The sequence below is a fragment of the Canis aureus genome, chromosome 1 (assembly GCF_053574225.1).
Source record: "Canis aureus isolate CA01 chromosome 1, VMU_Caureus_v.1.0, whole genome shotgun sequence".
Lineage (NCBI taxonomy): Eukaryota > Metazoa > Chordata > Mammalia > Carnivora > Canidae > Canis > Canis aureus.
In genome coordinates, this window is record NC_135611.1 from 116,336,588 (window position 1) to 116,359,132 (window position 22,545).

General features: G+C 37.2%; 3 protein-coding genes across 6 annotated transcripts in view; 1 reads left to right on the forward strand and 2 right to left on the reverse strand.

Moving 5' to 3' along the window:
- Positions 1-22,144, reverse strand: part of LOC144317178 (uncharacterized) — a 53,308-nt gene extending 31,164 nt beyond the window's left edge. The window contains exons 1-2 of the mRNA XM_077903221.1: positions 22,081-22,144; positions 21,171-21,245 (exon numbers count right to left, since the gene is read on the reverse strand). Coding sequence (XP_077759347.1) covers positions 21,171-21,203 — 33 coding nt within the window. The 5' untranslated portion in view covers positions 21,204-21,245; positions 22,081-22,144. The remainder of the gene's footprint in view (positions 1-21,170; positions 21,246-22,080) is intronic.
- LOC144319898 (uncharacterized) lies at positions 1,542-22,146 on the reverse strand. The gene is made up of 3 exons (XM_077908419.1): positions 22,081-22,146; positions 21,171-21,245; positions 1,542-4,016 (listed from the first exon to the last, which is right to left on the reverse strand). The coding sequence occupies exon 3, from the start codon at positions 3,935-3,937 to the stop codon at positions 2,498-2,500; it is 1,440 nt and encodes a 479-aa protein (XP_077764545.1). The 5' UTR covers positions 3,938-4,016; positions 21,171-21,245; positions 22,081-22,146; the 3' UTR covers positions 1,542-2,497.
- The window catches only part of ZNF790 (zinc finger protein 790), a 29,850-nt gene continuing 28,787 nt past the window's right edge, over positions 21,483-22,545 (forward strand). For all 4 annotated transcript variants that reach the window (XM_077901967.1, XM_077902051.1, XM_077902182.1 and 1 more), the window contains exon 1: positions 21,483-22,210. The gene's annotated coding sequence lies outside the window, so the exon portion shown is untranslated. The remainder of the gene's footprint in view (positions 22,211-22,545) is intronic.

Below are 22,545 nucleotides of genomic sequence, written 5' to 3' on the forward strand. Positions count from 1 at the left end.
AGGAATACATGTACTCCATGCTTCTTGTCCCCATGTGGCAGAAATTTTAAGCTTATTCGTTGTCTCTCAACCTTACAACTCACCAGGCTGGCTGCTGGAAACCTCTTTGGTTTTTCCTAAGAAATACTACAGCTCAAGTTTGTGATTTCTCCCTTGCCACAGACTCTGGCCTGTTTTCTGCATGCTGTCTACCAAAACTGGCCCTTATGCCCATACTTGGGAGCATACACAGAGTTAGCTGAAGAATTAGAGTAACTGTGGATTGGGGCAGTGGGGGTGCATGCAAGCCATGTGAGGGATCCTTGTGCAAGGTTTTCCCAGCAGCTTGTGATGGGCTTCCTGCTGGAGTCCTGAATGCAGCCAATAGGAATTGTATTCCTTTAATACACTCTGATATTCTTATATCCTGATCTCTTCCCTCCCCCAAGTCATGCAGGTACTGCCTCAATGCTGTGGGTGCTGCAAGAGAGAAACAGTTTCTTCTGCAGCATCCTATACAAGTAGGGAAGTTGGGCAATCACTCACTGTTTTTCCCCATGGAAGAAGTCATCGCTGGGTAGTTCAGCTCCATAGTGTGCCACCCTGGGGAAGGAGTGGCCTTAGTAAAATTCAACTCACCCCCTCTTTTTTTTTTTTTTTTTGCCAATATAGTGCTAGTATATCTAGCACTAGCCAATAGAGTGCTAGTATATCTCCTCAGGATATCTGGAGTTCTACAATGGCTCTCTCATTTGTGAGTGTCTACTCAAATCAGCACTCTCCAGATTTGCCCTGAATGCAGCCAAGAGGGGCTTGGGCTGGTTGACTCCTGCTACTTCCATAGTCTGTATCAAGGACTGTCAGCTTATTACTCAATGCGGGTGAGACTCCTCTCAGGTCCCTTAGCTTATGGTGTTAGATCCCACGAGAACCACAGAGGCACTTCTACTTGTTAATTGTGGGGGGCCAAATGAAGGTGGGCATCTTATGCTGCCATGATGCTGAGGTCATTCCTCAAAACTCAAATTTCCATGAGGAATTTTTATTCTGACCTCGGTATGAATTTTGCCTTCTTACACTTTATCATTTCATATTTTTCTTTACAATGAATTATCTCTTGTCAATAGGAAATAAATGTTGGTCAAACTTTCTTATACTAATTTACATAAGTGTCTTTTTTCCCATTATAATGTCTTTGATGTTCAATAAAACATGAATACTAGTTAAAAGCTTTTCCATAAATAACAAAATTGAAAAGATAATAATGACGAAGGCTAACACTAAGCAAGTTTTATTATGTGATAGGCACAACTGTAGAATCCACATAACAAGCCTCTGAAGTGAGCTGATTATGCCCACATTACCAAAAGCACATTATATATGCATATAAAAGGAGCTGGAAGAATAAGTTGGTTAATTTTGGGGATATAACTGGGGTCATAAATGTTGGTCAAGGGAAGCAGAGCTTACAGATTATAGCACAAATCGTTAAAAGCCAGAAGAGACCCCATACATTTTCTCTGAAATGAACAATAAAAAATAAAGAAGACACATTCAAAAGGGGCCATTAAGGTAACTCTTTATAATGGCAGAATTTTCAATATTTGACAAAAATAGGGGTTTGAAAAAGACAGGTGAATAGTTTCAAGCCAATAGAAGAGTAACAACATATTTACAAAGAATTAAAGGCTGGTTATAGTATAGCATAATCACACTTTCTTTCAAAAACAATGACATAGTCTTAAAGGGTTTACTACAAAAGTTTGACAATGATTGTCTATGATTGGTATGATTACAGATAACTATTTTTTGTTCATATCTACATTAATATAGAGAGGAACTGTTTTGTAAAAAGAGTATAAACTTTATAAAAGTAAAACAATCTTCCAAAACAAAAGATACAGATCCATAAGATATAAAGGATACTTAAAATAGTAGCTTAACACAAACAAAATGGAACACAGATACAAACACATATATGCGAATTTAGAAAACAAAGACTGACCTGATATCCATGCTTTATATGTATAAAAATATAACTTACCATCAAACAGGCAATAAAAAAATACAAAAATAGATATGGCTATTAAATAAATGGCATTCAAATGAGAAACAGGGAGAAGGGCAAATTTAGACCCTCAATAAATAATTTAAAGTAATTTTGAGATGGATCAGTAAACAAAAGTAGCAGGGATAGCCCCCAATTGAATTTTTCAATGTTTAAAATAAAGGCAAAATACAATACACAATCTTTTAATTTTAATATTAACAAGTATGAATTTTCCAAAATAATGAAAGAATGAATACAGATAAAGTTCTTAAGAGTAGTTTTTCTTTTCCTGTATAAAATTCTCTCAGACTAAGTGGTAAAGCATAAATAAGGCATTTGTACCTTACTTACATTTGTAGTGACTCTCACTAGGATGAATTTTCTTACGTGTCCTGTGTCCTTCCTTAAACACATAATTCTAATTTAGAGTTTCTTTTTTTTAACTTAGAAAGTTTCTAATTCACAGAACTACTCACCAGTATGACTTCTTTTATGTTGATGAATTTCTGCGCCCCTCCCCAAAGCCTTTCCACATTCCTTACATTCATAAAGTTTCTCACCAGTGTGAATTTTCTGATGTTGAGTAAGGCTTGAGCCAGAACCAAAATTCTTCCCACATTCCTTACATTCATAGAGTTTTTCACCAGTGTGTATTCTCTGGTGCCGATTAAGAGCTGAACCACTACTGAAGGACTTTCCACATTCTTTACATTCATATGGTTTTTCACCAGTATGAATTAGCTGGTGTTGGATAAGTTTTGAGCCACTACCAAAGGCCTTGCCACATTCTTTACATTCATAAGGTTTCTCACCAGTATGAATTCGCTGATGTTGAGTAAGGTCTGAACCACTACTAAAGGCTTTCCCACATTCCTTACACTCATAGGGTTTCTCACCAGTGTGCATTCTTTGATGCTGAATAAGTTTTGAACCACTTCTAAAGGCCTTCTCACATTCCTTACACTCATAGGGCTTCTCACCAGTGTGAATTCTCTGATGTTGAGTGAGATCTGAGCCACTATTAAAAGCCTTCCCACATTCCTTACATACATAAGGTTTCTCACCAGTGTGGATTCTTTGATGTCGAGTAAGAGCTGATCCAAAACTAAAAGCCTTCCCACATTCATTACATATATATGGTTTTTCACCAGTATGAATTCTCTGATGCCGAGTAAGGGCTGAACCACTACTAAAGGCCATTCCACATGCTTTACATTCATAAGGTTTCTCACCAGTATGAATCCTTCGATGTTGAGTAAGGTTTGAACCACTGCCAAAGGCCTTCCCACAATCCTTACATTCATAAGGTTTCTCACCTGTGTGAATTCTGTGATGCCGAGTAAGGGCTGATTCAAAACTAAAGGACTTTCCACATTCCTTACACTCATAAGGCTTTTCACCACTGTGAATTATCTGATGTCGAATAAGGCCTGATCCAAAACTAAAAGCTTTCCCGCATTCTTTACATTCATATGGTTTCTCACCAGTATGAATTCTTTGATGATGAGTAAGGTTTGAGCCACTACCAAAGGCCTTTCCACATTCACTACATTCATAAGGTTTCTCACCAGTATGAATTCTTTGATGATAAGCAAGATTTGCACCACTACCAAAGGCCTTGCCACATTCTTTACATTCATAAGGTTTCTCACCAGTATGAATTCGCTGATGTCGAATAAGGACCGATACAAAACTAAAATCCTTCCCACATTCCTTACATTCAAGGAGTTTCTCATCAGTATGTATTCTCTGATGCTGGGTATTGAAAGTGGGCATGTCTTCAGAAGTAAATATCATTTGACTGAAATGTCCTTCCTGAGATTCCTGTTTTCTCTCAAACTGGCTTTTACATTCCCAATCACCTCTGAAACTTGAACACTCAATGCTGTTTTTTATAAGTCTTTCCATTATCTCTCATCAGGATGATTCTATTCCATAAATATCCTTTTTCAGAAATAATTTCTTGGTCTCAACCTTGATTCACAGTCTGAAAGAAAATATAAAAGCAAACATTCACTTTTTTTGTGTTCTGGGAGAAAAAAAAAACTTTTATAATAGAAATGAAAAGACTTAACTGAAACTAATTTTCATAAAAAATTAGTGGTTTATACAGTTCTCAAATATGATTGGGCAATTTGACAAATAGATAAGGAAAGTAAAAAGAAGTCACACTGGAAGGCCAAGGAGAGATTTAGGAAAACAGATTAGTCAGTTATTCCTAAATAGTGATTTAACTAAAAATCCCCTTTAAACATGGGGAACTTGATATATATAAAGATGCCTAAGCTCTACCTCAATCTGGTGTCATATACATTTTAAAATGAGAGTAATTACTATTTAACCCATTTCGAGGGGTTTTTGGAGCATTAAGAAACCACAACTAGAAGGAAAAATCTAGGATAAACAATGAATTGCATATCAACATAAATTGCATATAATCTGAAGGAAATAGAAGATATGGCAGTGTTCTGATGAAAATTAACATGATGAATGAGCAATGCAGAAGGAAGAATCTACTGTGGTAAGAATGTGGCTTATTTATGCCACATAATCCATAAAAATTTGATAAAATCCATATTTGTCTAGGAAGTCTATGAGGCTAATCTTGGGAGAACAAAATAGGGGACTCAGCAAAAGCTACTATAACTGAGAATCTAGTTTTAAAGTCTGAAGGGAAGAGCAGATAGAGGTAATGTGATACTATTGGCAGATTGTAAGGATGCAGATCGACAAGTATTCTGAACTCCAGCTCTAATGATTACTGAATGATTCTGAGATAACACATAATATATTTATGTAGTTTTATAAAGTAACTGCACAGTGTTCAGTAGCTATTATTTTGAAAGACTTACATGCCAAAAAAGGGACTAGGAAAAGGAATAAACTTAAAGACATCAGTTAAGTCCCTGAGCAAATACATCAAGCGCCAAAGGTGAAAACATCTGAGCTCCATTCTCATAACACTCATACAGTAAGTTTGTTTGGGGTAAGCCTAAATATGTCCTGAAATTGTTCTTTCCATCTCCACTGTCAATAGATGATCCAAGACAAAATGATCTTCTATTTGAAATAAAAGCAATATTTTATCTAGTTGTCTGCCTTTCCAGTTTTCTACCGTTAGCAGCCAGAGTGATATTTCAGCCTGGCACTATTCTGTTCAAAAGGCCTCAGGGGTTCTCCACTGTCCTTGGGATAAGACCTGTACTCCTCACCTTGGTGATTTAATAATAATAATTATTATATATTATTAATATTTAATAATAATAAATAAATATCTTAATAATTCATCAGTAATCTTCCTCCTGCCTGCATCTTCAACCTGATACTTCTCTCCCCTCAATAATAAGTTATAGCTACACTAGTCTTCTCAGTGCTTCAAAAGCATTAAACTGTAATGCTTCCCGGCATGCACACCCAAAATGGTTTCATCTACCCTACATATTTGTCCATATTCACTCTCCACTACTCTCTCTTGGCCTTACCAGTTCTTGGGCATTGTTTAGGTCTCTGCTAAGTGGCATATCCTAATAAAGATCTTTTCTGAATATCCAATCTTAATTATGCACATCTCACCATTATCTCTCAAGTACTTTCCCCCACTCCCCCCCCCCCATTCTTTGTATATTGTTTTGGTAATGGTTGATTACACATTTATCTCCTACAATCACAAATTTCATATGTGAAAGTTTGCTTAATGTCTGTCTGCTACAGTGGAGCCAACCTTCAGGAAGGAAGAATAACCAATGTCTGTGTCTGTTACTTTAATCACCTTGAACTCTGGCACATGCAAAAAGACCAAAATACATTTAATGAATGCCTAATGTAATAAATTAGTTTCAAAATTCATTGTCCTTAAAAATAAACTTCTGAAAAGAAGATTTCTCTCGAAATTCACTTTCTCTCAAGGAGGACAAGTGGATCACATGCAGTTTTTCTTGCCCTTTTAAAAGCTTCACTAAAACCAATGAAATCGATGTTTAAAAAAGGCAAAGAGAGTTAAAGAGGCGATAGCAGCAACAAAGCTTTTCAAGTTGGAAAGCATGAAGATAAAAGATGACTAACTTAGCAAACCAAAGAATGGTGAAACTTAACTCAAAAAATAAGGAAAGCCCAGAGGAGGAGGATTTATCCTGCAGAACCTCCAGAAAGGTTTAAGAAATGGGGGCACTACATACCTATGGAGGTTTACCAGTTATCATACAAAAAGTTAGGTCAGGTTCATAGTGTCCACTCTAAAATACAGAAAGGCAAAAAATCATCACATATTTAAGGAAAATGTATAACTAAAAAAATGATTAAATGAACAAACCCCAAAGAACTTAGAAGAGAAACTACATAAGAAAAAAAAAATTTCAGAAACCACCATCAATATCCTAAGGGGGACACAAGAAATTATTTCACATGACAGGAAAATAGGACAACCTAAAAGGAATGAGATGAAAAAAAGAACCTTAGGAAATGAAAATATAAAGTGGGAATAAAAATAAACAATTACAAAGGTTAAAGAATAAATGAAAGACATTTCTTTAAAAAGTACAGCAAGGGGACGCCTGGGTGGCTCAGTGGTTGAACATCTGCCTTTGGCTCAGGGCTTGATCCTGGGGTCCTGGGATCAAGTCCCATATCACGCTCCCTGCATGGAGCCTGCTTCTCCCTCTGCCTGTGTCTCTGCCTCTCTCTCTCTCTGTTTCTCATGAATAAATAAATAAAATCTTTATTTAAAAAAGTACAGCAAGATACGGAAATGGAAAATGAATGAAAATTGGAAGGTCATTCAAGGCAGCTCTGTATCTAATGGAAAGAGATCATTTTTATTTTTTTTATTATTATTATTTTTTAAATTTTTATTTATTTATGATAGTCAGAGAGAGAGAGAGAGAGAGGCAGAGACACAGGCAGAGGGAGAAGCAGGCTCCATGCACCGGGAGCCCGACGTGGGATTCGATCCCGGGTCTCCAGGATCGCGCCCTGGGCCAAAGGCAGGCGCCAAACCGCTGCGCCACCCAGGGATCCCAAGAGATCATTTTTAAAAGTGTGCTAAGCATCTGCCAAATGTCAGGCAGTGTGCTAGGAGGAATGAAGAAACCAGAAAAATCGTCATTTTGAAAACAGCAATCCAATTATTGACTCAGGAAAAGATTCTCAGTAAATTCTAAAACTAAAAAGTGAATAGCTGTTGAGTTAAAGGATATTTACTGTTCTCAAAGTATCATTTTACAGACTATTTACTAATTATAAAGGGAAAAATATACCTTTACACTGGGAAGATTTAGTATTCACCACCTTTAACCTTAATTTATAAAACTGGGCATCATGAATGGTGCAACAACCTATGCCTCCCAATGTAATAGAATAAAAGCTACACCATCCTGTCATCTATATAGTATGCTTACTAAATACTTACACTGAATCTAAGCCTTCAATTTCCATGAGAAAGCCATCAGACAAATGGAGGTTGTTGAGACCGTCTATAAGACAACTGTCCTGAATTGTCTAAAACATTCAGTGTCATGTTAAACAATGAAAATCTGTTCTAGATTAAAAGAGACTAAAGGGACTGGATCCTAGATCAAGCAAGTGACAAAGCAAATGAACAAAAAACATTACATCAGCTAAAAGAACATTTTTGGGAACCATTGGAAATACCTGAATATGAAATGTTGGAGGTGATATTAACGAGTTAATATAAATTTTCATAGATTTGCTATGTCGTTGTTATTTGGAAAATGCACGGAGTGCCTGAGTGGCTCGTGGTTGAGTGCCTGCCTTCCGCCCAGGGTGTGATCCTGGAGTCCAGGGACTGAGTCCCGCATCGGGCTCCCTGCATGGAGCCTGCTTCTCCCTCTACCTGTGTCTCTGTGCCTCTCATGAATAAATAAATAAATAAATCTTTAAAGAAAAGAAAATACAAGCTAAAAGTATTAAAGGTAAAATGTCCAGATATTCTCAACTTATTTTCAAATGATTCCAGGGCAAAAAAGAAAAAAAAAAAGTGTGTGTGTGTGTGTGTGTGTGTGTGTTTAGACACATAAAGCAAATGTGGCAAAATATGAACAATAGGCAATTTAAGTGATGACTATATAATATACACTGGAATATTCTTTCAATTTTGCTGTATATCAGAAAATTTTCAAAGAAAATATAAATTACAGGTTGTTTTAGAAAGTAGCATTTAAGAAATTCTCCATACCTGAAGGACATGAATCTCCACATTTAATGGATTCACTTGATAGCATAAAAAATTAAAATGACTGGGGTATCTGGGTGGGTGGCTCAGTTGGTTGGACATCTGCCTTCAGCTTGGGTCATTGTCCCAGGATCCTGGGATAAGCCCCACGTTGGGCTTCCTGCTCAGTGGGGAGTCTGCTGCTCCCTCTACCCCATAACCCCCTGCTGGTGCTCTCTCTCAAATAAATGAATAAGATCCTAAAAAAAAAAAAAAAAAGAATAAAAATGATTCACACTAAGATGTATTTTACATTAGGTTCTAGAACACTAGAAACAAAGAAAAGACCATAAAAGGCTCCAAAGAGTAAAAACAGGGCATAAATAAAAGAGCAGGAATGAAAATGGCTTTAGAATTCTTAATAATATTTTAAGCCAGAAGTCATAGCTACAAAACTCTAAAGAAAAGTAATTTCGGGCAGCCCGGGTGGCTCAGCGGTTTAGCGCCACCTTCAGCCCAGGGTGTGGCCCTGGAGACATGGGATCGAGTCCCATGTCGGGCTCCCTGCATGGAGCCTGCTGCTCCCTCTGCCTGTGTCTCTGCCTCTGTGTGTGTGTGTGTGTGTGTGTCTCTGATGAATAAACAAATAAAATCTTTTTTTTTTTTTTAAGTAATTTGATGTAGAATTCCTGTCCTGCAAAAGAACCAATGTACTGGTTGAAAAAGCCCTTATCAGATCTCACAAGTTTAACACATTTATCCATTCTTACATGCCACCTATATAAAAAACCAATATTTTGAAAAGATTTTATTTATTTGAGAGACCGAACTCACATAAGCCGGGGCGGGGAAGGATAGAGGAAGAGGGAAAAGCAAACTCCCCACTGAGCAGGAAGTCCAACATGGGGCACGATCCTAGGACTCTGGGATAATGACCTGAGCTGAAGGCAGATACTTAATTGACTGAGTCACCCTGGCACCCCAAAAAACAATTTTGATAATTTGAAGTTTTCTTGGAGTAAACCAAGAAACAAGAAGGCATGAAATCTAAGAAATAACAACTCAACACAGAAGAGCACAGAATTCAAAAAGGCAAAATTTGGAATAATAGTAGACAGAGAAGGACAAAGGATTGAAGGAGTGCGGTCTAAACATAGGAAACTGACAGAATTCCCAGAAATTTATTTTCTGAAAGACTCTGAGTATGAATTAGAGATATTATATGGACAATGAGGCATAACCCTCACTTAAAAAACAGGCAAAAAAAAAAAAAAACAGGCAATATTAATTACATAGAAAATAAAGTTGTAGAACAAGGCAAACATGACTCACACCTCAGTTATGAATAAATCCATGACAATGAGTAAAGAAAGGAGCCTTAGAATGGAGAAGATATTTATAAAATATTTATCAAAAATCTAGTACCCAAAATATAAAGATCTTTTTCAAATCATTAATAAAAAGCTAAATAATCCAAGAGAAAAGGAACCACTAAATAAATAAGAAGATATCTGTTACGTTATAAACAATTTATCTGGTCTGTGTCCCAGGTTTCTAGATCATAGTTTCTAAAACTCTTGGAATTTCCCAAGTGATAGAAGTGTCTTTGTCATTGGATCACACTTGAGTTTATGCTAATGAGGTAACTCATGGTGTGACTGTATAGGTAGCTTCAGGCTTAGAGATGGTCACCAGAAAGAATGAACCTACCCAACCTCTGGAAGAAGGAAGTGAAACTGGAGATTGAGTTCAATCATTAAGCCAGGGATAAATCATTTACACCACATAATGGAACCCCAATAAAAAGTCTGGACGCTGAAGCTCAGTAGAACTTTCTGGCTGATGAACACATTGATGAACCAGAAAGGTAATGTACCCTTAATTTCACAAGGAAATTCTACAGAAACTGTACTTGGATTCCTTTCCAGCTTTGCTTATGTATCTCTTTATTTCGCTATTCCTGATTTGTATCCTTATTATTTACTATAAAGTTTTAATTTTGAGTATAGTGCTTTCCTGAATTCTAAGAGTCATTCTAGTAAATTATTAAATTTGGCAAGGAAGGCAGTCATGGGGACTTTCTTCCCAAACAGATTTGTAGCCAGTTAGTCTAAAGTAGAGTGAGATAAACAGTTAAAACCTGTGGAGTCTGACACTAACTCAGGGTGGTTAGTGACAGAATTCAACTGCAGTAACCAGTTAGGGTTAAAACAGAATAACATCCCACATGCATGGACTGGAAGATTTAGTGTTAAAAGATGGCAAAACTTCTTAAAGCAATCTGCGGAGTCAATGCAACCTCTATCAAAATTTCAATGGTCTTTCTGGAGAAATGAAAAACAATATTGAAAAAAGAAAAACAAACTATGACAATTACTTCCCCATTTTGAAACTTACTAACAAAAAGTTACAGTAATCAAAACATTGCAATACTGACACAAGGTTAGATATATAGACCAATGGGATAGAACTGAGAATCTAGAAATAAACCTAAACATCTATGACCAACTGATTTTCAACAAGGATGACAAGTCTATTCAGTGGGGAAAGAAACATTTCTTTAACAAATGGTGCTAGGAAAACTGGATAAACATATGCAAAAGAATGAAGTCAAATCCTCAATCTCACTTCATATGAAAAATTAACTCATGAAAGTGGACCCAATTTCTTACTCTACACACAAAAATAACCTCAAAATGGATTAAGGACCTAATGTGAGACCTGAAACCAGAAAACCCCAGAACAGAGCACAAGCAGTAATTTCCCCAAAATCAGTCACAGCAACATTTTTCATGATGCTTGTCTCCTGAAACAAGGAAAATAAAAGCAAAAATAAACTACATCAAAATACAAAGCTTCTGCACAGCAAAGGAAACAATCAACAGAACTAAAAGACAACCTATTGAATGGAAGAAGATATTTTCAAATGATATATTCAATAAAGGGCTAGAATCCAAAATATATAAAGAATATACACAACTCAACACCTCAAAACCAAATAATCCAATTAAGAAATGGGCAAAACCCATGAACAGGTATTTCTCCAAAGACGACTCATAGATGGCCAACAAACACATGAAGAGATGCTCAACATCACTCATTATCAGGGAAATGCAAGTAGAAACCACAATGAAATAGCACCTCATACCTGTCAGAATGACTACAATCAGTAACAAAGAAACAAGTGTTGGTGAGGATGTGGAGTAAAGAACCTTCCAGCACTGTTGGTGGGAATGCAAACTATTGCAGACACTGTGGAAAATAATATGGAGATTCCTCTAAAAAAATTAAAAGTAGAATGACCATATATATGATCCAGTAATTCTGCTACTGGTATTTAACCAAAGAATATGAAAACACTAATTCAAAAAGATATATGTACTCCTATATTTATTACAGCATTATTTACAATAGCCAAATTATAGAAGCAACCCAAATGTCCATAAATAGATGAAGGGATAAAGAAGATGTGGTATATATATTCAATGGAATATTACTCAGCCATAAAAAAGAATAAAATCTTACCATTTGCAACAACATGGATGGATCTAGAGGGTACAATGCTAAGTGAAATAAGTCAAAGACAAGTACCATATGATTTCACTCATATGTAGAATTTCAGAAAGAAAACAAAGAAAGAAAAAAAGAGACAAAAAAAAGACTAAAATACACAGAATAAACTGGTGGTTATCAGGGGAGATGTCAGTAGGGGGATGGCTGAAATAGGTGAAAGGGATTAGCAGTACACTATTGTGATAAGCAATGAATAATGTATAGAATTGCTGAATCATTATATTGTATACCTGAAACTAATATAACACTGTATATTAATTGTATTAGAATTAAAAAAAATTAAAGCCCTCTTTCATAAAAATTGGCTTAACAATTAAAAAATTAGCTGAAAATGGATCAATAGCTTAAATATAAGAGCTAACTCATAAATTTTTTTCTTTTTTTTTAAAGATTTTATTTATTTGAGAGAAAAAGAGAATGCAAGAGAGAGAGAATACAAGCAGAGTAGAGGGGCAAAGGGAGAGAGGGAAGCTCCCCAGTGAGCAGGGAGCCCAACATGGGACTTGATCCCAGGATTCCAGCATTATGACCTAAGCTGAAGGCAGATACTTAAGCAACAGAGCCACCCAGGTGCCTCATATAAAACTCTTTCAAGAAAAACGGGACTTGTCCCCTCCTCCAGACTCCGCCGCCTCGGTCCCCGCCACCCCGTGGGGTGTGCGGGGGGGGGGGGGGGGGTCGCCACGCCACGTGCCCGGTCCACGCGGCCGCCGGGAGGGGGCTCGCCCCCTGCCCGGTGGCCGTCGTGCCGCGTCCGTGTGCGCGTGCGGCCGCCCCCCCCCGCGTCCCCGGTGTGGCGTGGGGCGGGGCAGGTGGGAACCCCCTGGGCGCCTGTGGGGTTGTAAAAAAAAAAAAAAAAAAAAAAGAAAAACGGGACTTATAAATCTTTATGATCTTGGAATTGGCAATATATTCTTAGATTTGACACCAAAAGTATAAGTAATAAAAAAATACATTTTAAATCATCAAAGTTAAAGGTTTTGTGCTTCAAATGGGTAAGGGTGTTTTATGGGGTGAAGAAAAGTTTGAAACTAGAGAGAGCTGGTGTATGCACAACATTGCAAAGATAGGTTAAATACCATAGAATACACTACTACAACTGAACGGTACATTCTAATATTAGAATAGATTAACTATTGGGGTGCCTGGGTGTCTCAGTTAAGCATCTGCCTGCAGTTCAGGGCATGATCCCAGGGTCCTGAGATTGAGACCCTTGTCAGACTCCCTGCTCAGTAGGGGGCCTGCTTCTCTCTCTCCTCTCACTCTCTCTCTCTCTGTCAAATAAATAAAATCTTAAGAAAATAAAAATAAAATGGTTAACTATTATATGAATTCACATAAATAAGAAAAATTTTTGAAAAAAAGAAGCCAAAAGAAAATCAGAACAAAAAGATGTTGTTTCATTAGTAATATATTATAAATTAAAACTGTAATGACAGATCACTATACATACGTCAGATAGATAAAAAGTGTAAGGATTTCAAATATTGGCAAAGATGTAAAGCAGTACATAAACTTACCCTTTTCTTTTTTTTTTTAATTTTTATTTATTTATGATAGTCACACAGAGAGAGAGAGAGAGGCAGAGACACAGGCAGAGGGAGAAGCAGGCTCCATGCACCGGGAGCCCAACATGGGATTCAATCCCGGGTCTCCAGGATCGCGCCCTGGGCCAAAGGCAGGCGCCAAACCGCTGCGCCACCCAGGGATCCCAACATACCCTTTTTGAAACAGAATCTCAAAGAACCACTCTGAAACTGTTTAGTATTATCTAGGTTAATATACATATTCCTATGATTCAGCAATTGCACTCCTGGGAAAAACACATCCTAGAATGTTCATAGCAACAGTTTTTATTAAGAGCAAATAGTTGAAAACCCAAAAATACACAAAATATATATATTGGGTAAAGTATGATAAAGTCATACAGCTATTGAAATGAAATAGCATATAGATATATGTGTATGTGTATATGTTGTTTAAGTAAGAATCATAGTACATGTACAGCACGATTTAGCAAGACAAATCTTGTCTTTTCTTAGTACAACTGAAAAGAAAAGTTTGAGAACATTCAAGAAAACTGCCTTTCCCTAAGTGAGAATAAACTTCCATTTTGTTCATGATATGTTAGCTAATTTTATTTTTTATATCTTTCCTGGAGATTTCAATCCAAACTATCTTGGTTAAGATCATTAGCTCTAAAGTCTGACAAACTCAGCTTTCAACCAGGTCCTAAAATCTAGGACCTAACACTTATGTCTTTGGGTAAATTATTTGTCCCACTAAAACTTAGTTTTCTCCTCTATAGAATATTGGTAAAAAATTATCAGTTTCTAAGGTACATATAGTGCCTTGAACATAATAAAGCTCAAGAAATGCCATTTTTATTTATCAATTATCCCTATCTTATTATGCTATAGTTATTTTGTGTAAGTCCACAAAATTCTAATAAAAAGTACTCTGTTAGACACTTCATCCAGTGAACCGTCAGATAACCTATTACTTTTTTGCTCCTGATTCTCTAATACAGTTGTATTAGAATTTCGTTTTAAGTCTTACCATTTTAAGATATCACAACTTTATAAAATGATTTAACATATATGACAAGCATACCAATGTACCAATGTTGGGGAGGGAAGTGTTACATTCTTCATTTATGTTCAAAATCTACTTATGATTTGAGAAATAGACACATAAATTCCTCCATAGGTAAGTCATCTTTCCTGGATGTCTCTAAACTCTTTTTTCTGACTGCACCAAGAGCCAAAACTTGTTATAAATAATTAACTTACAACAGTGGCTAACTTTTGGGTACTTTGGATAGACACCTGGGATTAGGGACAGTGGTCACATGAGCCCCTCCATAACATATAAATTATAAGAAAAAATATATAATTATGATTTAACTAAAACTAAAATTTAAAAAGGAAAACACTAGCATTCAGGATAAGGACATACTTTTTTACAAAGGCAATAGTTTGTAAGCAAACCATATTCAACACAGAAGGGCTTGATTAAAATGGTAACACGAGGGATGCCTGGGTGGCTCAGCAGTTGGCTACCTGCCTTCAGCCCAGGTCATGACCCCAGAATCTGGGATCCAGTCCTGCATTGGGCTCCCTGTGAGGAGCCTGCTTGTGTCTCTGCATGTGTCTGCCTCTCTCTCTCTCCCTCTCTCTGTGTCTCTCATGAATAAATAAATAAATCTAAAAAAAAAAATGGTAACACTATGAGACCATTATAACTCATGGTGAATATAAATGTGAAGAAACATGACAGCTGTTCATTATGTATTTTGGCATGATAAAGATGAGTTACAAGTCAGTGGCCATAGTATGATCACATTAAAGAAAGAATTCTAAGCATTTGCTCTAACAATTTGACAACAGTCTTTAATTGATAGGACTACAGATGACCTTTGTCTTTTATTTCTGCTTCTCTGTATTTTCTAAATCTGTTATTAATAAGAATTATTTTGTAATGAAAGGAACAGAGAACACAGCTATTATCAGAAAAAAAGTGACATATTTGATCAGGTATTCAAAAACTTGTAAAAGGAATTTATCTAAACATGGCACAGGTACAAGCACAGAGACATAAATTCTTAATTTAATAGATAATACAGCCTATTTAAATAACATAATACCAAGTAAATAGTGCAAAGTAATGGAAAAGGAGAAAAGGAAATAAGTTATTACTGGATAAAAGATACTGGAACAATACTGAGTAAATGAAAAAAATTGAATTTAGATCCCCAATACACAGCAAAACAAATCTAAAATGGATTAAAAGTTATCTATATAAGGGGATCCCTGGGTGGCTCAGCGGTTTAGCACCTGCCTTTGGCCCAGGGCATGATCCTAGAGTCCCCGGATCGAGTCCCACATCAAGCACCCTGCACAAAGCCCGCTTCTCCCTCTGCCTGTGTCTCTGCCTGTGTCTCTTTGTGTGTCTCTCATGATTAAATAAAATCTTAAAAAAAAAGTTCTATTATATATATATTACACACACACACACACACACAGTCCTGGCGCTCAATGATCTACAAAGCATTTGGGGAGCAAAATTTGCCTAGAAGATCCTTTGGGGAACAAGGTTGGACATATCATGCTCCCTGATTTTAAAGTATATTATTGTTTTGATATAGTAATCAAAATAGTATGGTATTAGTATAAAAATAGACACACATTCAGTGGAACAGAATAGATACCTAGAAATAAACATACACACCACAAACCCAGAAATAAACTATGGTCAATTAATTTCAACAAAGGAGCCAAAAATACACAAAAGGGAAAGGACAGTCTCTTTAAAAAATGGTATTGAAAAAACTAGACAGGGATCCCTGGGTGGCGCAGCAGTTTGGCGCGGGCCTTTGGCCCAGGGCACGATCCTGGAGACCCGGGATCAAATCCCAGGTCGGGCTCCCGGTGCATGGAGCCCGCTTCTCCCTCTGCCTATGTCTCTGCCTCTCTCTCTCTCTGTGATTATCATAAATAAATAAAAATTTTAAAAAATTAAAAAAAAACTAGACAGCCACATGCAAAAGAATAAAACTAGATTATTATCTTACACCATACAAAAAAATAACTCAAAATGGATTAAAGACTTGAATGTTAAACCTGAAACCATAAAACAACTAGAAGAAAACAGAGGCTGTTAGCTACTTGACATTGGTCTTAGATATTATTTTTTAGATATAACTCCACAAACAAAGGCAAAAAAGCAAAAATAAACAAATACACTATATCAAACTTAAAAGCTTCTGAATAGCAATGGAAATCATCAACAAAATAAAAAGGCAACCTACTGAAATGAATAAAATATTTGCAAATCATATACCTGATAAGGGGGTATATGACAATATCTAAAATATATAAAGAATACAACTCAACAGCAAATAAATATTCTTATTATTCTTATTTTTAAAATGGGCAGAGGTTTTGAATAGATATTGCTCCAAAGAAGGACATAAGGGTCAACAGGTACGTGAAATGATGCTCAACATTACTAACTATCAGAGAAATGCAAATCAAAACTACAATGAGATATCATCTGATGACTATTAGAGTGGCTATCACCAAAAAGACAAGAAATAATGTGTTGAGAAGGATATGGAGAAAAGGGAACCCTTGTGTCCTGCTGACAGGAATGTAAATTGGTGCAGCCACTATGGAAAACAGTATGGAGGTTCCTCAAAAAATTAAAAATAGGATTACCATATGATCCAGCAATTCCCCTTCTGAGTATTTTTCCAAAGAAAATGAAAACACAAATTCAGAAAGATATATGCACCCCCACGTTCACTGCAGCACTGTTTATAATAGCTAAGATACAGCAACAATCTGAATGACCAATGATGAATGAATAAAGATTATTGGAATATTATTCAGTCATAAAAAAGAATGAAATCTTGCCATCTGTGACAACTTGGATAGACCTTGAAGGCATTACGCCAAGTGAAGTAAGTCAGACAAAAACAAATACCTACCATATTCTTTCATTTACATGTGGAATTTAAGCAAACAAAAACCAAGCTCATAGAAACAGAGAACAGACTTGTAGTTGCCAGAGACTGGGAGTGGGGGTGTGAAATGGATAAAGGGGTTCAAAAGGTACAAACTTCCAGTTATAAAACAAATAAGTCAGGGGGAGTTAATAATACTGCATTGCATATTTGAAAGTTGCTAACAGACTAAATCCTAAAAATCCTCATCACAAGAAAAAATTATGAATGGTGATGGATATTAATTGTGATGGACTTACTGTGGGGTCATTTCAAAATATACACAAATATCAATTCATTATCTTGTACTTATGAAACTAATATAATGTTACATGTCAATTACACCTCAATTTAAAAAATTCTTTTGGGAATCACCAAAGACCTTTAGATGAGTGCTTTATACTGTAATTGATATAGAGGTCCCAAAAATGAGAAGTAGCAGAGAAAGAGAGCTAACATTTATTGAACTTCTGATGTGTACCAAGTGTTCTACATATATCTTATTTCATTCTCAACATTAAGTGAGAATAAGAACCTCTCATTTACAGTGTAAACAGCTACAGGTGGTGCAGCTAAGCTCAAAAGCCACATTTGATACTAGAACCTATGCTTTTCACACCATGTTAGAGAGACTAGCATAGGTAAAATAATCTGAGAGATGATTTTTTTTTTTTTCTGAAGAAGCCAATATTTAAACTAAACAGTTGGGCGGCCCGGGTGGCTCAGCGGTTTAGCGCCGCCTTCAGCCCAGGGTGTGATCCTGCAGACCCGGGATCCAGTCCCACCTCAGGCTCCCTGCATGGAGCCTGCTTCTCCCTCTGCCTGTGTCTCTGCCTCTGTGTGTGTGTGTGTGTGTGTGTGTGTGTGTGTGTCTCATTAATAAATAAATAAATAAATAATCTTTTTAAAAAAAGTAAAATTCTCAAGAGTAACATATTACTGACTTTAATAAATAAATAAATAAATAAATAAACAAACAAACAGTTAATGATAATATATGGCAAAGATGCAGAAGCAGAAACCACCTGACAAAGGACAATGGAGGGCAGAGGGAAGAGGAAAAGGCAAATAAAAAAGAAATATAATAAGGAGAGAACAGTAAAGGTACCATAAAAAGCAGAACTGACTGGACCAGAATGTTATTAAAATAAAAATATTAGACAATAGATAGCTACATCTGTATCTAAGGCTATACCTATTTTTTAAAAGATTTTAAGTAATTTCTACACCCAAAGTGGGGCTTGAACTCACAACCCCAAGATCAAGAGGTGCACTCTCCACTAACTGAGCCAGTCAGGCATCCCCTACCTAACTTTTATATCCTCACTTCCAAAAATGTATTTGAGGGGGCTAAGAATTAAGGAAAAAAAATTTTAATCATATACAATGGTCATAGGTAATAGGTACTCAATATCATTAACCCAGGCAAAAATTACTATGATTGATCATTATTTGAAGTGCTTACATTCCTGGCAATCAACGCAAAAGGAAAATACTAATACAATGGGTTATATGGTTCTTATTGGCCTAGAACTATTTACAGGAGATAAGCAAGAACTGGTTGAGAAACCTTACGAAGACCTAGAACAACCAAGAGGTTTATGTTATTACAAGGATCCCAAATTTCTACTCACACAATTACAGATACAATGCAATTCAACCTAAATTACAAAAGATGCTTGAATGAAACCAAGCTATTTCAAAAAATTTATATGGAAATGTAGAGGAACACAAACAGCGAAGACACTCTTCAGGAACAAGAGGTAAGAGGACTTGCTCCAAATATTATAAAGTCACAGTGAATAAGATAGCATGATATTGCTGCAAGGAGAGAAAAACAGAGCAATGGAACAGAATATAATGTCCAGAAATAGATGTAAATATATATGATCACTTGATTTTTTACTAAAATAGCCACTGCAGATCAGTGTAAAAAAGATAAACTTTTCAATAAATGATACTGGAACAACCGGATACCCACATGGGAGATAAAATGAAATTACATCACTGCCTATAGAAATCGATTCCTGGTAGTGTAAAGACCTATACGTTAAAGCGAAAGACTAGAAAGCTTTCAGAAGAGAACATAAGAAAATCTTCATTACCTCAAGGCAGCAGAAAATTTCTTAAACAAACACTAACCACTGAAAAAGATTTCATTACATTTAAATCTCGAACCTCTGTTCATCAAAAGTCACCAGAATGAAAAACCAAGCCAGAGCAGAAGAAAATATTTAGTCACCATTATTGAGAAGATAAATACACACACACATTAATCAGAGAAAACACAATTAAAAATTGGAATAACATTTGAACAAGCATTTTATAAAAGAGGACATCTGGTTGGGCAAGAATTGTGTTGTTTCATTGATAATCAAGGAAATATCAATTAAATATGTGATTAATAACATTAGACATCCACCAAATTGGCAAAAATTTAAAAAGTATGACGATGCCAAGGGCTGGCATGGATGTGGAACAAAAGAACCTTTACAAACTACTCATACAAGTAAAAAACTTCCACAGTATCTTTAGAGAACAGTTTGACATGGTCTAGTAAAACTGAAGACGTACAAATTCCATCCCTCAGCAATTTAATAATAATTTTAGCATATCAGCTAAAGAAATGCAAACACACATGTGCCAAAATATGTGCACAAGATATTCATAGTCACATTGCTTGTAACAGCCAAAAACTAGAAGCAAGTCATGTATCCACAAAAGGTAGAATGGATAAATAGTAAATTGTGATGCCATCATACAAGATAATATATGTACAGCAACGGGGAAAAAATGAACTGTAGTTAGAGGAAACATGAATGAAGGTCTTATTTTTTACTAAAAAAAAAGACATAGGGATCCCTGGGTGGCGCAGCGGTTTAGTGCCTGCCTTTGGCCCAGGGCGCGATCCTGGAGACCCAGGATCGAATCCCACGTCAGGCTCCCGGTGCATGGAGCCTGCTTCTCCCTCTGCCTGTGTCTCTGCCTCTCTCTCTCTCTATCTCTGTGTGACTATCATAAATAAATAAAAATAAAAAAAAAAACTTAAGACATAAAAGAATGTCTATTCATACAAAGATAGAAAACACAAACTAAACCTATATGATTTTGGAATTCATACGCTAAAGTTCTAATGAAAGGCAAAGAAATGAGCACAGTGGTCATCACCAGAGGAACACAATTATTTGTGACTGCTTAATGGGACATCAGAGGTTTCTTTAGAAATGGTTGTATTTTATATCTTAGGTACTCCCTATGTGAATCTTTATAATTAAGTATGAAATGGCACATATGACTAGGTTATGCCATTTCTGTTTCTAATTTGGGAGAAAAAAAAAGCCACAGGCATTCAAATAAACATGTGCTTCTAAAAATGTTTCAAATATTAAATCATGTGGGAAAATACTTGAATACTATTTTGTGTAAAAATGCAGGCTATAATGGTAAATGCTGAATGAATTCAATCTTCAAAATTCACATTTTATTATATAAAACAGCACAGGATCACATTTTGTACATAAAACAGAAAATACAAAAAAGTATTGGCTTTAACTGGGAATTGAAATTTTCTTCAAAAGACACACTTTTGAAATTATTTTATTTTGTTGTTGTTTTTTTTTAAATTATTTTAAATAGTCATCTTACTTTTACAAGTAGGAAGAAACAGTTTTTTTTTTTTTTAAAGAAGCATAAAGGAAAATTAAACCATTGACAAATTAGTAAGAGAAAATCAGGTGGCCCTGAAGACTTAGGGTTTGCAGCCAATCACATTTTATCAAAGTGGAAATTCCAGGGATCAAGTCACCTAAGGGCAAGAATTTTCAAGCGGAGAAAAGCAAGTCAAGTCTTGACAAAGAAAAGGGGATTTCAGGAAACAAGGGGAAATGACAAACTACCTTGCTGGAGCCTTGTACATGTTCCACAGCCATTCTTCACTCCACTCTGGAAGCCTCTGTGCAAGCAAAGCAGAGCTGGGGAAGAAGAAAGGAGTCAGGAAACATCAGGTTCTTCTGGGACCCCAGGTCAACCAACCTCCCGCCACCTTTAAATGTAAGTCAGGCAAGGCTAGGACGTCCTATACCAAGACAAGAGCAGGGTCACTGCAGTTCTAGGCAGAAATGTGTCCCTTAGCTCACAGAGGTCCCCTGGGAGCAGAGTGCTGGAGTCACAAAGGCAGACAAAGGCGCCCCACAACTACAGTGCTATACGGACACAGAGTCCCACAAACTCGCACCATGGGGACGCAGGCACCCCAAACCTAAACACAACCGGTTGCACATGGTCACACACGCATACACACCACAGGAACGGGCACAGTCACAATCGCAGTCATAGGCACCCCACACACTCACATTCCCACGGCCACACTTCACGGGGACACAGTGACAACAACGAACTGACACGCATCCTACACCAAAAATATCACAAATACATAACACCATGGGTAAACACAATCACAGACCTCACAGTCAAGGCATTCCGCACTCACGGTTCAGCAAATGGTCATAAACACACACGCACCAAGAAGACACCCGGTTTTACAACGGCGGTCAAAGAACGCTACGCTAGCAAACACCCGGTCACACAATTAAACCTCATCACACCTGAACAATCACAACCGCAAATCCAGACCGCCTCCCCGCCCTCACAGTTCCGTACACGCTCTCACTGACACAGAGACACAGTCACACTTAGACACACACCCTCTTCACAATCTCCCCTGCTCCGCTGGCTCCCCCACACAGCCCGCACAGGCCAGAGGTTCTAGACACGCCGGGCCCAACCCCGGGTTCCCGGCCACCTCACCTATGCTTCCTTCGGGAGGGTCAGCACCCCTCCACTCAGCTTGGAACGAGTCGAGCGAGGCAGCTCCTACGGCGCCCGGAGGTCGTTTGCCCCAACCCGCCAGAAGATCCCGCCCACTCCTCAGGAGAAGGTATAGTTCTCGCGAGAGGGAGCACTGAGCCTAGAGGCCTCTGGGAAATGTAGTACACCTGTAGTAGGGACATGGTTAAAAAGCTGTCTTCTGGGTATCTCGGCTGGTGCGTGGCAAGGAGCCTGGACCCAGCCAGAATTGCGCCTTCTGGCCGAGCCGCGCACTGGAGGTTCCCGCGAGTGTCAGCTAACTAGGAGTCCTTCGACCAAACTGTGGTCAGGCTCCTCTGAGCCCTCCTCTTGACTAGGTCTCATTCTTGACCTGCTGACTATAGTTCAGCAAGAATCCCCCCTTGCTCTTGATATTTAACCAAGCTCCTCTTAGTAATTTCTATT

Excerpts from the sequence above, each read along its gene's own strand:
- LOC144319898 (XM_077908419.1), bottom strand. The coding sequence starts at position 3,937 with ATGGAAAGACTTATAAAAAACAGCATTGAGTGTTCAAGTTTCAGAGGT.